At 37.2% G+C, this 13798-nt stretch overlaps 1 protein-coding gene across 2 annotated transcripts in view; it reads left to right on the forward strand.

Moving 5' to 3' along the window:
- The window catches only part of lman1 (lectin, mannose-binding, 1), a 14465-nt gene extending 1319 nt beyond the window's left edge, over positions 1-13146 (forward strand). Inside the window, exons 2-14 of one of the 2 annotated variants that reach the window (XM_077737376.1) lie at positions 4024-4398; positions 5225-5379; positions 5948-6055; positions 6467-6528; positions 7483-7582; positions 7664-7787; positions 8012-8070; positions 8208-8340; positions 8717-8904; positions 9422-9498; positions 12348-12507; positions 12577-12701; positions 12773-13146. In XM_077737376.1, coding sequence (XP_077593502.1) covers positions 4119-4398; positions 5225-5379; positions 5948-6055; positions 6467-6528; positions 7483-7582; positions 7664-7787; positions 8012-8070; positions 8208-8340; positions 8717-8904; positions 9422-9498; positions 12348-12507; positions 12577-12701; positions 12773-12809 — 1608 coding nt within the window. In that variant the 5' untranslated portion in view covers positions 4024-4118 and the 3' untranslated portion in view covers positions 12810-13146. Of the gene's footprint in view, positions 1-3011; positions 4399-5224; positions 5380-5947; positions 6056-6466; positions 6529-7482; positions 7583-7663; positions 7788-8011; positions 8071-8207; positions 8341-8716; positions 8905-9421; positions 9499-12347; positions 12508-12576; positions 12702-12772 lie in introns of those variants that run through there. The other variant, XM_077737375.1, reaches the window with a different exon arrangement.
- Positions 13147-13798: the final 652 nt, after the last annotated feature.

Raw genomic sequence — 13798 nt, forward strand, 5'->3', positions numbered from 1 at the left:
CAGGTTTTCTTGGAGGGGAAAACTACTTTAAATTAGTATTTCCTACCCTAGATTTGGGTCATTAATCAGCCCTAAAACAATGTAATAGATCTTCCCACTATAAAGTATCATTGAAAACTGTTATATACTTCAAAATAATAGAACTGTTAAGGTAACTGAAGTGGGATTGATTGCCAATTTTCTAGTGGTATATATATATAATTTTTCCACTGATTTCATGAGCCAAATTGTGTTTTTTAAATTACATCTTTCTATTTTTTAAAAATAAGGCTCCTTTTTCAGGCATTTTATGCATGTGAACAATTGGATTTTCCTAAGAAATCGTAATGGTAGCTCGACTACTGCACAAAAATCTCACAACATAATTTTCTATTGAGACAATTTAATTTTTTTCCCATTATGTGCCAGCGTCAAAGTCTTTTTGTCTAACCTTTTCCCCTTCAATGTCATTTTAGTTGTTTTTACAATTTGGCAATCTGTTCTGGGTTGTCGACAGCCATTAACGCCACAATGGCATCAACGTAATGATCATGCCTAACTGCCTTTTCCAAGTCTTTATGTGTGTAAACAAACGACAAAACATGACATCACTGTTTGCGCGTCGTACCTTTGTGTCGGTAATGAGCCCATTTTTTGTGCATGGGGTTTGATTAAAATGGAGGCCCCATCGTATTGGAAAAACTCCCACCCTAACAAGCTTATCTTGATAGAGAGGAAAGTTGGCACTTCATTTCTCTCCACAAAAATCTCTTGTGGAAGTAATTAATCGAGGGTAAGCCTTAAAAGATTCCAAATATTTACTGAAGTGGACCCTTGTATCCTAATTATATCTCCCCCACCACCACCACCTCCCCTTATTATTTAGCCCCCTTCTGAAAAAAAGATGCACTTTTGAATAGGAAGGAAAATTAGTGTTACCCAATTCATTAATGAATGTGTTTAGCGTGGGTGGCAGATTAAGCGCCCCAAAAAATCCTCAATTCAGGAAAAGATTGTGGAAAAAAAAGAGGTAAAAAGAAAATACATTGTTACGGCTAGACAGTACAAATGTGCTTCTAATGAGGTGAAAGGCACCCCCTTAACATCCATCCACCCCCCCCCCCCCCCCACGTCCCTTGTTGAAGGAAGTATTGAAAGTAGATGCGGACAATAATAAGAGATTGCAAACAGGTAAAAGAGGATTGAATGGCTCTCTTTCTGGGACTCCTGGGGGGCCTTGGGGGGGCCTTGCCAGCACAACAACACTTGGCCCCAGAGAGAAAACCCCCCACCCTCAAATGCCCGCAACCCACGTTGTGAATGAACTTTTATAACACACAACACACACACACACACGCTCTCTCTCATTGAATTATCTTTACTCGGTTATTGTCTCGTCTAATTGGAGCTGATGAGGCCCCTAATTGGTCACTGCTTCACAAGGTCCGCCCACTTCAAGCCATGGCGAGCATGAGCGGAGTTAATGAGAGGCCTGCCGAGTAAAAAAGAAACCTGCCTGGGCGAATGGAAGAAAGGGAAAGTTGAGGGTATCTTTTTTTTTTTTTTAAAAGACCAGGCAGGGCATGCTAAAAGGGGGTCCAAGGGGAGGGGGGCAGACCTGCACCACACTTGTGCGCATAAAAGGGGGGCCCGTGTGCTATTGTCGCCATTGCTTAAATAATGAGAGAGAAGGTTGCTCCTCAAATGAATGCGCCCAAGTCCAATAAGTGGTCCAAGCCACTCCAAAACTGGACTGTGTAGAAGTAAAGGCCCCTCCAAGGTGAGACCCAAGAGTATTGTGAGAATGGAGCATGTGCAATACTCACAGCCACTAATCCTCTTTTTTTTAAATTTCTTTTTCTCTATTGAAGCACCATTTTTAAAGAAAAAAATGCAATTTCATAATTGGAGACAACCACATTGTAATGTACTTTGCCATACATTCCGATACAAAACGAGGGGGAAGGTGATTGTGGGGGGGGCATAGGAAGGGGTAACGTGATGGTGTAGAATTGGAATCTTCTTTATTAGTGAAGCTAATCTTTTTTTATGCAATTAGTGACTATCTTGGTCAAAATATACATGTGAACTGTTTTTTTTATGTTTATTGGGAGTAATAATTGCATTTTTGCACTTATACAATGTTAATGAATACTAGATTAATTCAATTAAAGATAAAAACAACTGAATACAATTCTGGTTATAGCCCCAAGTAACCCAATTTAGTTTTCAGCAAATATCAGAACAGGAAAAACAAGTTTTTGATGAGATTTCTTGCTTCATAACATTGTATTTTGGAACTCTTTTGGAACCTTTTAGTCAATATAATATCTATTTAATGGAACAGTAGCAAAAACTCATATCTCACCCTGGCTAATGTATAATATTTACAAAGTATTTCCTATGGTAATTTGTAATTGAAGAAGAAAATATGTTAGTTTTATTGGAAAAACCCACATTGTCAGAGTTAGAGCGCCAATGCAATAGTTTTTGGGTACATGCATGACGTGTTGATGACAACAGTGCATAATTGATGGCCAAATATTTGTGCTGACTACTGAGCTAGGCTTTTCACAGGCACCACTGACCCATTAACATCTCACGTTGTCATTATGTGGCGCTCACTCGAGCATTAGCATGGCTTTTGTCATTCTAAATCCCACGTTTATACACAAAGAAGTGCAGCATTAACTTCCTAATAAGAACTTTGGACACAAAGGCACAGTGGACTCGTATTTATTTTATTTATTTAAATCTAGTTAGGGCTTAATCAATGTGCTATGAGGTGACAAATAATTCATGACATCCTATAATGTCAAGATGAATCTTCCTCTAAAAGTGTCCTCACTAGTATACAAAATCCAATGAATCACCTTATTTATACTTTAAAGATTAGTTTTGATGAGAAAAGTGATCACTTTCATTGAAAAGATTCAAAACACTAACTTGAAAATGTATTTTTTCATGTTTAATAGTGAAGATAATTAAAAAAATATTTCTGCTAACATACATTCATATAAATTTGAACAGTGAAAATAGAATATCAAATTGTGTTATTTTTGTATCTCAACATAGAGGCTGTTATTGACCAATTTATCTTGTTTTTTAATCTCTGTCCAATTGTTTTCTTCCATTGTTGTGAACTTTAAGAAGGCCGAGAGACAATCGCTTAAGTTTTATGATTTAATACACAAAAAAGCATATCTCCTCTCATTGTTGTTGGATTTTGTAGATAAACCCACAATGCAATGAGGCTGGCCTAGCGCATAAAAACTTATCAGAGAATAGCCCCGCAAATCATTTCTTGCCATTTGCTGATCATGCAATCGAAGAGCCAAAATCCCCAGATTAACGTTGCCATAATAGCCGAGTTTTGTTAGGGAACAGACTCATGCCGAGAGGAGGGTTGCTGGGGGTGCCTTGACCCATGAATGGGGGGGTCACCAAGTGAAAGTCGATAGAAAGTAAGCCTCAATTGTGTCACAACACAACTCCCACAGAGGCTTTCACAACCCCACTCCTGATCCAAAACGTAAATCACAGCCAATCATTTCACTTGGAACACTGCTTGCTGTCACTTTTGACTGACATATACCATGATGTATGTAGTATAGTAGTATGGTAGTTTGATTACAATAATCCATCTCATCTTCATAAGCACTTATGAAGAGAATCACAACATTTTTGTACTAAACTCGTATGTTGTTTTAAAGAATTCATGACTTAAGAGAAGACAGTGCATGAGAGGTCAGATGAGTTGAACAGTTGTTGGTTTGAAACTGCAAAACTATTAACACAATGTCTGACATTGTCAACTCCCACTGTGAAAGTTTTGGACGTCTATAGACGTCAATGGCACAGAAACATGGTCATCAATAGCAGTGATTGTTTTTTGGAGATCTTTTTTTACAATTATAAGCATCAGAAACCCCCTGCAAGACTCAATTTGCACAGATGTTAGGCTTTCACAGTTTTTGTTGATATTATTCATTTATTGGTGTGTCGTGTCACAACCTCGGAGGTCCAACTCCACGTGTATTTCAGCGAAATGCCAGAACCAATGAGATGGAGCCTTGTTGGCCTGCGGGCATCCCGTCATGCATCTAAACTGCGCGCTACGTCAGCACTGACACGAAAACATGGCGGTGCCCGGAGGAGCGACACGGTGTCGGCGGCGAAATCGGGCTTCGATCTCGGCAACACCAAGGATTTTCACAGCGTTTGTAAGCATACTTCTGTGCCAAAGCCTCGTTATCCCAATGTCGGCCGCCGACGACGCGATCGTGGATACGCCGGCAGTTGCAGACGCAGATCCAGCGGATGCGGCACCTCACCGCCGTTTCGAGTACAAACACAGCTTCAAGGGGCCCCATTTGGTCCAAGATGACGGCACGATACCTTTCTGGACATATACCGGCAGTAAGTCCAGAAAACAACGGTTTTTTTTCCGAGATCGGACACTCACGTGACACTCATCAATACTTTTCCTAGAACCATCAACCACCAGACAAACAGATCTCAACTTTTCACATGTTGTCACATTTGTAGTTGTGTCATAACATTTGATTGGTGCGATCTGGTATTTTTTTAGAAGGGACAGAGGATCTGAACTGCCTTAGACAATAATCAACATCAAATAAATTTACAGTCAGGGATGGGCAAACTATATTCTACAAAGGGCTGCAGTGGGTGCAGGTTTTCATTCCAACCCATAAAGAAGACATCTTTTCACAAATCTGATTTCCTACACGTGCAATCAGTGGATTGCAGTCTTGTTTTCTGCAGAATTGCACATCTCATTGGTCAAAGTGTCCATGCTGGATCGGTAGGAACAAAAACCTGCACCCACAGTGGCCCCAGAGGACTGGTTTGCCCACCCCTGACCACTGTGATGGCCTGCAGGGTGATTGGGATTCACTAACATTGATGGTGTTAGACTATGGTTAACCTTTGTCACCCTTAATGCAGGCAGACATTTTTTCAATGCCCTGTAGAATCTTAGCCAATTAACTGCAACTATCCCAGATTGCCCCGCCTCCCTTCATGACATCAGTAATACCCATGCACCCTATCAGTGTTTATGTGCGTGCAATCATAGAAAGGGTGTGTTCATTATGGTTGTCATTTTTTGTGTTTACACATTATTCAACAAAGTATATGCATTCCAAAAAAATAAAAAATAAACTAGGTATTGTCTGTCACTTGAATGGTATGATATTTTTAAAATGTGTTATCTCTACCCTAGATGCCATCCCAAGTGCGGATCAGGTGCGCATTGTCCCATCTCTCAAAAGTCAGCGAGGGTCTGTGTGGTCCAAAAACAAGGTGGACTTTAAACATTGGGAGGCTGAGGTCACGTTCCGTGTTTCTGGAAGAGGCCGAATGGGAGCAGATGGCTTGGTGAGAAAAAGCAAACACTTTGCTCTCAGGTTCATTTGTTAATCTCTTGTTTTACAAAGGAACGTTAATGTTATTCTAATGTCGTCCTCGGATATGTTTGCCTGCTTCTAATTTAACCCTGAGGGGTCCATTTGATCCTATTAGCTCAAAACTTAGATGTACTTAATTGAAATGCCATAGTAAAAATTAAAGTCAATTTTAAGTTGCACAACTGCAACTTTAACAAACACAGGGTAGCAAAACAAATATTAAATTAGCCTGAAAATTAGAGTGCGTGTAATGTAGACTATTTCTCTCATATTGGAGTCATGTAAAAAAGAAAAATTGTCTTGTCTGTTTATATCTGTCGTAGCCGTCTGTTTCTCATGTATTTTATATGAATTATATTGAATTTTTACACATTTAAAGAGTATTTGAGACCTCAGCGAGGATTGATAGTGTTGTGTATTTCTTAAATTGTGACAAAGTGAGGACAATTATTATTATTATTTTTTACCATGGTGCAACAACTGCATTCTTTTGTTTGTGTGTTGATAGTTAAACTAATTATCTGATTTTATACTGACAGGCAATCTGGTACACTGCTACCGAAGGTGGCCTGGGTCCCGTTTATGGTGGCGCCGACATGTGGGACGGAGTCGGGATTTTCTTCGACTCTTATGACAATGATGGAAAGGTCAGTGTCACATCAGCCTATTCATTTTCAAAATTAAAGCATTAAATGAGTTAATTTAGTTATTGTTAGTCTCTTATAAAAGGCATACATTAATGGATGTCTTTTAATTTAATTCCTGAATATAATACAATCAAATCCTGAGGTTAAAACTAAATTAATATGGATTCATTCATACACCGTTCATATTCCCATGTGACTTTATACCTTCCTAATGTTATTGTTTTCAGAGAGAGTTTCACGTATTTTCCAGTTATTGTTTTTTTCCCTTTTTTTAATATTCTCAAAGGTGATTATTAAATATTATTTACTTAAACCATCGTGACAGTCAGCAGGTCATGTTTGATCATGCTCAGGTAGGAGATTTGTGCAACTGTTTGTTTAAGATTAACATGTTTTTTTTGTCCTTTACAGAAAAATAACCCTGTGGTCCTCCTGGTTGGAAACAACGGCAAACATGTTTATGACCACAAAAAGTAAGTAAACACTTTCTTTGCATCTGACGTCACCGCTACCAACTCACATTTCGCCAACTTAAAAGAAGATTAGGAAATATGATTATATTTGCTTGAGAGTAAATAATCCCCTATCTTTCCCTAATCTTGTGTGTGTCAGTGAAAGCTTGAAATTAGTTTTTCCCACAGTTTGTCGTGGAATTGGCTCTGTTTTTACTCGGATATATTTTATCATCAATGTTTTTTCCACGTATACAGTATTTAATCAACGTTGGGGTAATGTCCAAATACTGTGTGTGCGCAGTAGAGTTGCAAAGTGTTGCATCATAGATTAAAGTGATAGCAGTGCTTTTCAGTGTGAAAGTCAAAACAAGGTGTCCCTTATCTCAGTTAAAAAAAAATAGTCATGGGAATAACTCATTAACTCATTATAAAACACTATTTGATCCAAAATAATATCACACTAAAGCAATTGTCCAGAATGTGTCATAGTTTTCTGTAGTTACATTATAGCTCTTTTGCTATTGACCCTTATGTTTTTTTATTTATAGAGTATGTACCTCAGAAATACCACGTGTGATGAATTTTCTTAATATTTTACCTTCAAAGTAACACATTTGTACTCCCAATTAAAACCATTGAGAAATTGTAAAATTCAACTATTCAATTATAAGAGTGTGGTTTAAATGCACGGGTGGCTTATGGTATTTAATCACCAATGAATAGATTCTACTTCATGTTAATGAACACATGTATATATGTAAAATTGTGGATGAGGGCTAATTTCCATTGTTAGTCCCTTGTGTAGGTTGAAGATAAACAATGACATATACTCAATGTTGACTGGTTATATTGTTTTTAATAGCCATTTATTTTTGTAATGTCACACAGCATATTTTAAGCAATCACAATGTATCCCAATCTTGTTCTTGGCAACATATATTACGGTAATGACACTGTAATTTGTCTTGGCAGTGATGGCGGCACGCAAACCTTGGGCTCATGTTTGCGGGATTTCCGCAACAAACCGTATCCCATTAGAGCCAGGGTGACGTATTACAAGAAGACACTGACGGTAAGTCCTGACACACTTTGCTTTTTTGCTCAATACATGTCCATATCGAATTTTAAAACCAATTCCCACGTCTATCGACAGGTGATGATCAACAACGGTTTCACTCCAGACAAAGACGACTTTGAGTTCTGCACCAAAGTGGACAACATGATCATTCCCCCCGAAGGTTTCTTTGGAGTCTCTGCTGCAACCGGTGGATTGGCAGGTATTATTCTATAGTTTGGGGAGAGAAAAAAGTCATTTTAAATGAGGAGGGTTTTTATTTTGATTATAGTCTTGTTTTCCTTTATAAATTATTATTATTTTTAATTATTACAGTTAAACAGACCTTATTTTTCAATTTGACACTGTCAGTAAATTGTCTACAAACAAGTTTTAATTAATTTTCTCCCATCTTTCTTTTTTTTCATTGATTTCCCTCTGCACCAGATGACCATGACGTGTTATCGTTCTTGTTGTTCCAACTGACGGAACCGGGCCAGACACCGGTAAGTTAGATTTCTTGGAATTCCTTTTCCAAAAAAAAATGCTGTGGTTTGTCTGTGTGAATGAATCGGTCCAATCTACTATTGAATTCATTCAAATGTTTTTTTTTTTTTTTTTGTCTGTGGTGGCCCTCTTGAAGCCTCAACCTGAAGCGGAGATTCCTAAAGAAGACAAGGACAAGTACCAGGAGGAATTCCACAACTTCCAGCAAGAGCTTGACAAAAAGAAAGAAGAGTTTCAGAAGGAGCACCCAGATGTCCAAGGAGAGCCAAGTTAGTATTTTTGGGGGGACTAATAACTAAGTGCCCATCTTTCCTTTCCTATGCCCAAAATTACAACTAGTATATACACATTTTTTCATGGTAAACTGATTTGTTTATTTATTTTTATTATTATTAAACCTTTGCCTTAAAAATAACAGCAAATTTAGTATCAGTGCAATTTTGTAGACATTTTATTAATATTAAATAAGAAGGCACACGTTGCTGTAGGTTATGTCTTCCTAGTCATAAGGGAGTCATGCCTTATAATTTGTCACTTCATTTGTGTAAATATGTCATATATCCAACTTGGCAATTTTATCATAGAACAATACAAAACATACCTATGAATTGCCCTTCATTCTCTATTTTGAATTTGTTCCTCCAGTTGACGAGATGTACGAAAGCGTGAACGACCGGGAGATCCGTCAGGTGTTCGAGGGTCAGAACCGCATCCACCTGGAAATCAAGCAGCTCAACCGGCAGCTTGCCATGATTTTGGACGAGCAACGGCGCTATGTGACCATTGTCACTGATGAGATCTCCAAAAGGGGATCCCATACTGACTCAGGTCCAGTAAGTTCAACAACAATTTCTCTTTTTTTTCCCATTAACTTCATATTTTCAATAATCTTACAGTTACCCTTTTCCACAACTGTAATATTACTTCCTATGGCTCTCTGCCTTTTTTAAATGATGATTTTTCTTCAATAAACTCTTCTGCATGCATCCCCTCATTGATACTCAGCAACAGTGAAATAATGTTCTCAAAAAATGAATAATAAATGCTCACATTTTCAAGTATTTTTTACTTTTAAATTCTGAGTATGGCTCTCAAGGAATAATGTTTGAAAATATGAATTGTTTATGGCTCTCTTTGTCAAAAAAGGTTCCCAACCCCTGTCTTAAAGTAACATAACATGATTGCTGTTTTTGTATATTCAAAATATAAGGGCAGTACTTTGGTTTTATACTGGCAGTCATTTTTCTCTACTTAAATCCTTAGCTTGCGCTCATCTTTTTAAATAATGAGGACAAAGATTATTTTATTTTTCACATTTAATGCCTGTTGTTTTTTTCCCCTCTCTTTAAGATCGATGTTGCGAACCAGCAGCTGGGTACTATTGTATCCTCCCAACAAGATCTACTCCGAAATCTCAACGAGATGCGGTGAGTCTTGTTTTTTTTTTTCTTGTTTTTTCTTTTAAATCCGCTGAAAAACAAAACCAAGTGTAAATCAATCCCGGCAGTCAAACCCCAGAAATCATATTTAATCCCAGACTGCTCACATCTCAGGTGTCTGCCCGCCCGACTGCCAGCGCTGGTAATCCCATGATCATGCTTACATGACATACAGTACATGAGAAAGTAAGTCTGTTTTTAAAGGTACATGTACAAGGCATGATACGCACACTAATACCCACCCACTCATAATCTTCTTAAACTTAAAGGGTCATATAGTACAAAAACAAGTAAAAAAAATAGTGATTCCCCCGCATTATCTTGAGCGCATCCCTGGTTTAAAAAAAAAAGCTATAATATTGTATTAAGATCCGGACGACTGCTGAATTTCTCTGTAAAATTGATGAATAACAAAATAGTACAAGAAATATCAGGCAAAAAGTAATAGTTTGGGTAATATGAGTCGAATTTAATTTGTGCAGGGTTATTTCAAATATTAATCATAATGTTTTTCCAATGTAGAAAATTATTTTGAACTTTAGTGGGTGTGGCCGAGACAATTGATCTCAATAACATTGTTGTTTTTAAAAAATATAGCTTTTCTACTAATATTTTAGTGTACCATTGCAGCTTACAGTGCAAAAAAATACTTCATGTAAAACTTTCTCTAAAAGTATTGAAATCATTGTTAAAAGACTTTAAATGTATTAAAACTGGAAAGATTGAATGTAAATGCTCATTTTTTATTGCCATTGACATCCAATTCATTCACCATCAATGCTAGCTAATAAATCAATTTTCATACTATAACAATTTTTTTTCTGTGGCTGATTCTGATAAAATTAAGATTATTTTTTCCCCCCATTTTGGGTATGATTTGCATTTTAGCATGTCCTTAATACTCTATGTACGTTGCTGTTTTAATAATTATCTCTTTTCAGGTTTGATTGTTTTTTAATTTGTACCTACCATCTGCATTAGGAATTAATCAGAATGATATTAGATCTCACTTTATGCAACATTAATCTGTGTCTTGTATCATAAAAGAAGCAAGCTGTCCACGTGGCCTAAATCCTAAGCGCAAATACATGATTTTTCCTTCATTATTATAACGTTGACCCATAACTTTGGAGGTGTCACTAGGATCACTTGATTGACGGCAGTAAAAGGCCAGTCTAGCCTTGATCGTGCTAACTGATTTATGGTTGGTTTTAGGATTAGATGATAGGTCATAAATGTGACACTAGATGAAGATTAGATGTCGGCTTTATTATAAAACGTTCACTTTCTCAGGAGGAGTTTTTTTTTTTTTTGCAGGGAGGGGGTTAAAAAAAATGAAAACAAATTAAATTTTTTGATTCACTAAGAAAAGGACACGTCTTAACGGCACCCCCAGATTAGGCGTCTTTAAATACATCTGTCATACACGGTCTGTCAGACTTTCTTTCATTTGTCCATTTTTTTTTTTTACTTCCTTCATCCTAATCGTATTAGATGTGTTTTAAGATGATAAGAGAAAGTTAGTGCTTACTGCCTGGCACCAATCACTGGAAGAAATGTCATTTTCTTTGGACTTATTGTATAAGTAAGGCGACGCAATTGAAATGAAAGTGTAAAGCCCTTTTTCCCTTTTTTTAAATTAAAGTATGGGGACTGTAAATGAAATGAGAATTTCTATGTGTTAAGATGGCAATAGATATTTAGTCAATTCAAATTGCAGATGTGAATATTAAGGACAGTTAGGGAAATACTATAAGAAATGTTTTAGCCTTTATTTAAAAAGGAACTAATTTGCTCACTTAAAGTTATTTACTCCACAGTTAAGATTTTTTAGTCTGTCATTTTCACCTTCCAGTTGCATAATTAATGTAATATGTTTGTTTTTTCAAAAATTATAGGTGCTGCTCAAAATATCAGATCACATGTCGTACTTGGGATTACGGCATACTACCCTGAAAGTGTCTGATCTTGGAAGTTAGGGAAGGTCGGGCTTGGTTAGTACTGGAGACTGCCTGGAAATTCAAGGTGTTTTAAACTCCTATGTTACGAAGGTAAATTAGCTCAAGTGCTGGAGTGTGAAGCAGTGGCAACACCAGGATTCTATGAGCTAATTTCCTTTCGTATCATAAGAGTTTATAGCACTTGGTATTTCCAGGCAGTCACCCATCCAAGTACTAACCAGGTTTATCCTCCAAAATTTGCACTTTCAGGGTAGTATGTTGTAAGCCTACAATATGTGATCCCGATATTTTGAGTACCACCTATAATTTTAGCAAAACCCAAATTTATATTACATTAATTATGAAATTACAGCATTGATGGAACTGTTAAGTGAAAATGGCAGATTTGAAAATCTTAACTGTGGAGCAAATACCAAACTTTTCTCGCAATACGAACAAAATGTCCCGCTGTTATAATTTCAATGTACTAATTCTGTCTGCTAGCGTCACACGGCTGGCCCTTTGCTTAACCCTTTCAGGCCTTGTAATCTGATGTTAGAACATGTTTTTAGGGATTCATTTGGCAATCATGACCTGCTTTATCAGATGGTAATTTTTCGGGTTTTCAAACTTTGGCTATACAGATCCTCTGGTGAATAGGGATTAAAAGATTAGGCAGGAGACAATTTGAATCACCCTTTTAAAAAAAAAGGGTGGGATAAATACTGTACGCCGTGTTTGGCAACGTGAAAAATCAGACTTGTAATCAATTTTAAGATTTTTTTTGGGGGGGGGCTGCTGATTTCTAATGGATTGGTCATCTAGCTTGTTCAATGGCACTCAGACTTGAACATTCACAGTTGCAATTGTAATGAATTTACTTACTTATCTTTACAGGAATTCCTTTCATGAATCTTTAAGGCAGATGGGTACTGGCCAGAATCATCAGCAGGGCGGCATGGCAACGTATGAGAGTGTTCAGCATTTCAATGACATCAAGGAGCACATACACACTGTCAGACGTGACCTGGAGCAATTGGTACAACGTGCCGTTCAGGTAAGAATTCTACCTTAGAATTGTGGTGGATTTTTTTGTTTTGTGTGCTAAAATATGGACTCACTGCAGAACCCTGGGGAGAAGGTCCAAAAGTGTCCTGAGGTTCCTCCAATGCCATCCTGCTTGTCTACGGTCCATTTTGTTATCTTCATTGTGGTCCAGTCGGTTCTATTCTTGTGTTACATCATGTACAAGTAAGTCAATGTTTTTGTAATTTAACAAAAAAATGAATTTATCTTCTAATGTATCTTTTTTTCTAATGTAGAAGCCAACAAGAAGCAGCAGCCAAGAAGTTCTTTTGATGGTAAAAAAAAAAAAAAAAGAAATTGAGGTAAAATATGTAATTTACAGAATGCTTATTTTGGATGATTTTTTTTTCAAATTTTCTAACTTATTGTACCCTGAAGGAGAATTGATTTATATGAAAAACTTAATTTAATTCATTCTTTTCCATTTCTTAATTTGATGCCGTTTTAAAAGTGACATAAAACTTCAGCTCGACAGTATTTTTGCCTTTTGTATTATAGAAAAAAAAAAGATTGCCTTAGTTGTTACCGGGCAGGTTGTTAACACCAAACCTATGTCTTTTTTAAAAATGTACAATTTTCTAAAAATAAAGATGAAATTGTCACAATCTGACATATCTGCCTAATACTAAAAATGTCACTGTGTAACCTTAAACATGACCCAAAAACCTTCATCAAAATTATTTCTCTTTCACTCCCAAACACACAAGTAATGTGTGTCTTATTCGTGGCCTAATGGTTTGGTCAATGGACTTCTGTCTGGGAGACCTGGGTTCAATTCCTTGCTTGGACACATTTTCTCTTAGTTGTTTCTGTGTTCTAGTAATCAAGACACTGAAATGATTACCAAGGAAAGTGTAGCCACCTGGTTGGCGTAGTGGTTAGTTCACTGGACTCCTGTCCAGAGGACCTTGGTTCGATTCCTGGTCGGTACACATTTTCACTTAGTTGTTTCTGTGTACTTCTTGTCAAGAAACTCAAATGATTACTAAGGGCAGTGTAGTCACTTGGTTGGCGCAGAGGTTAGTTCACTGGACTCCTGTCTGGGAGACCTGGGTTCGACTCCCGCTGCCGTTGTTTGGCTGAAAATGATTGGAAAGAAGACTTGATAAATGGAACAAGAAGGAAAATAAAACTTTTTAATTTATATTAAACACTTAGTCATACTTTTCAGTAAAAGGTTAGTAGAAGGTGATTCGGAAGACAGTTGGAAGCACCAGTCTGTGACGTGTGACCGCTTGCTTGGTCAGTCAACCGCTGACACC

Source organism: Stigmatopora nigra, chromosome 17, assembly GCF_051989575.1.
Source record: "Stigmatopora nigra isolate UIUO_SnigA chromosome 17, RoL_Snig_1.1, whole genome shotgun sequence".
Taxonomy (NCBI): Eukaryota; Metazoa; Chordata; class Actinopteri; order Syngnathiformes; family Syngnathidae; genus Stigmatopora; species Stigmatopora nigra.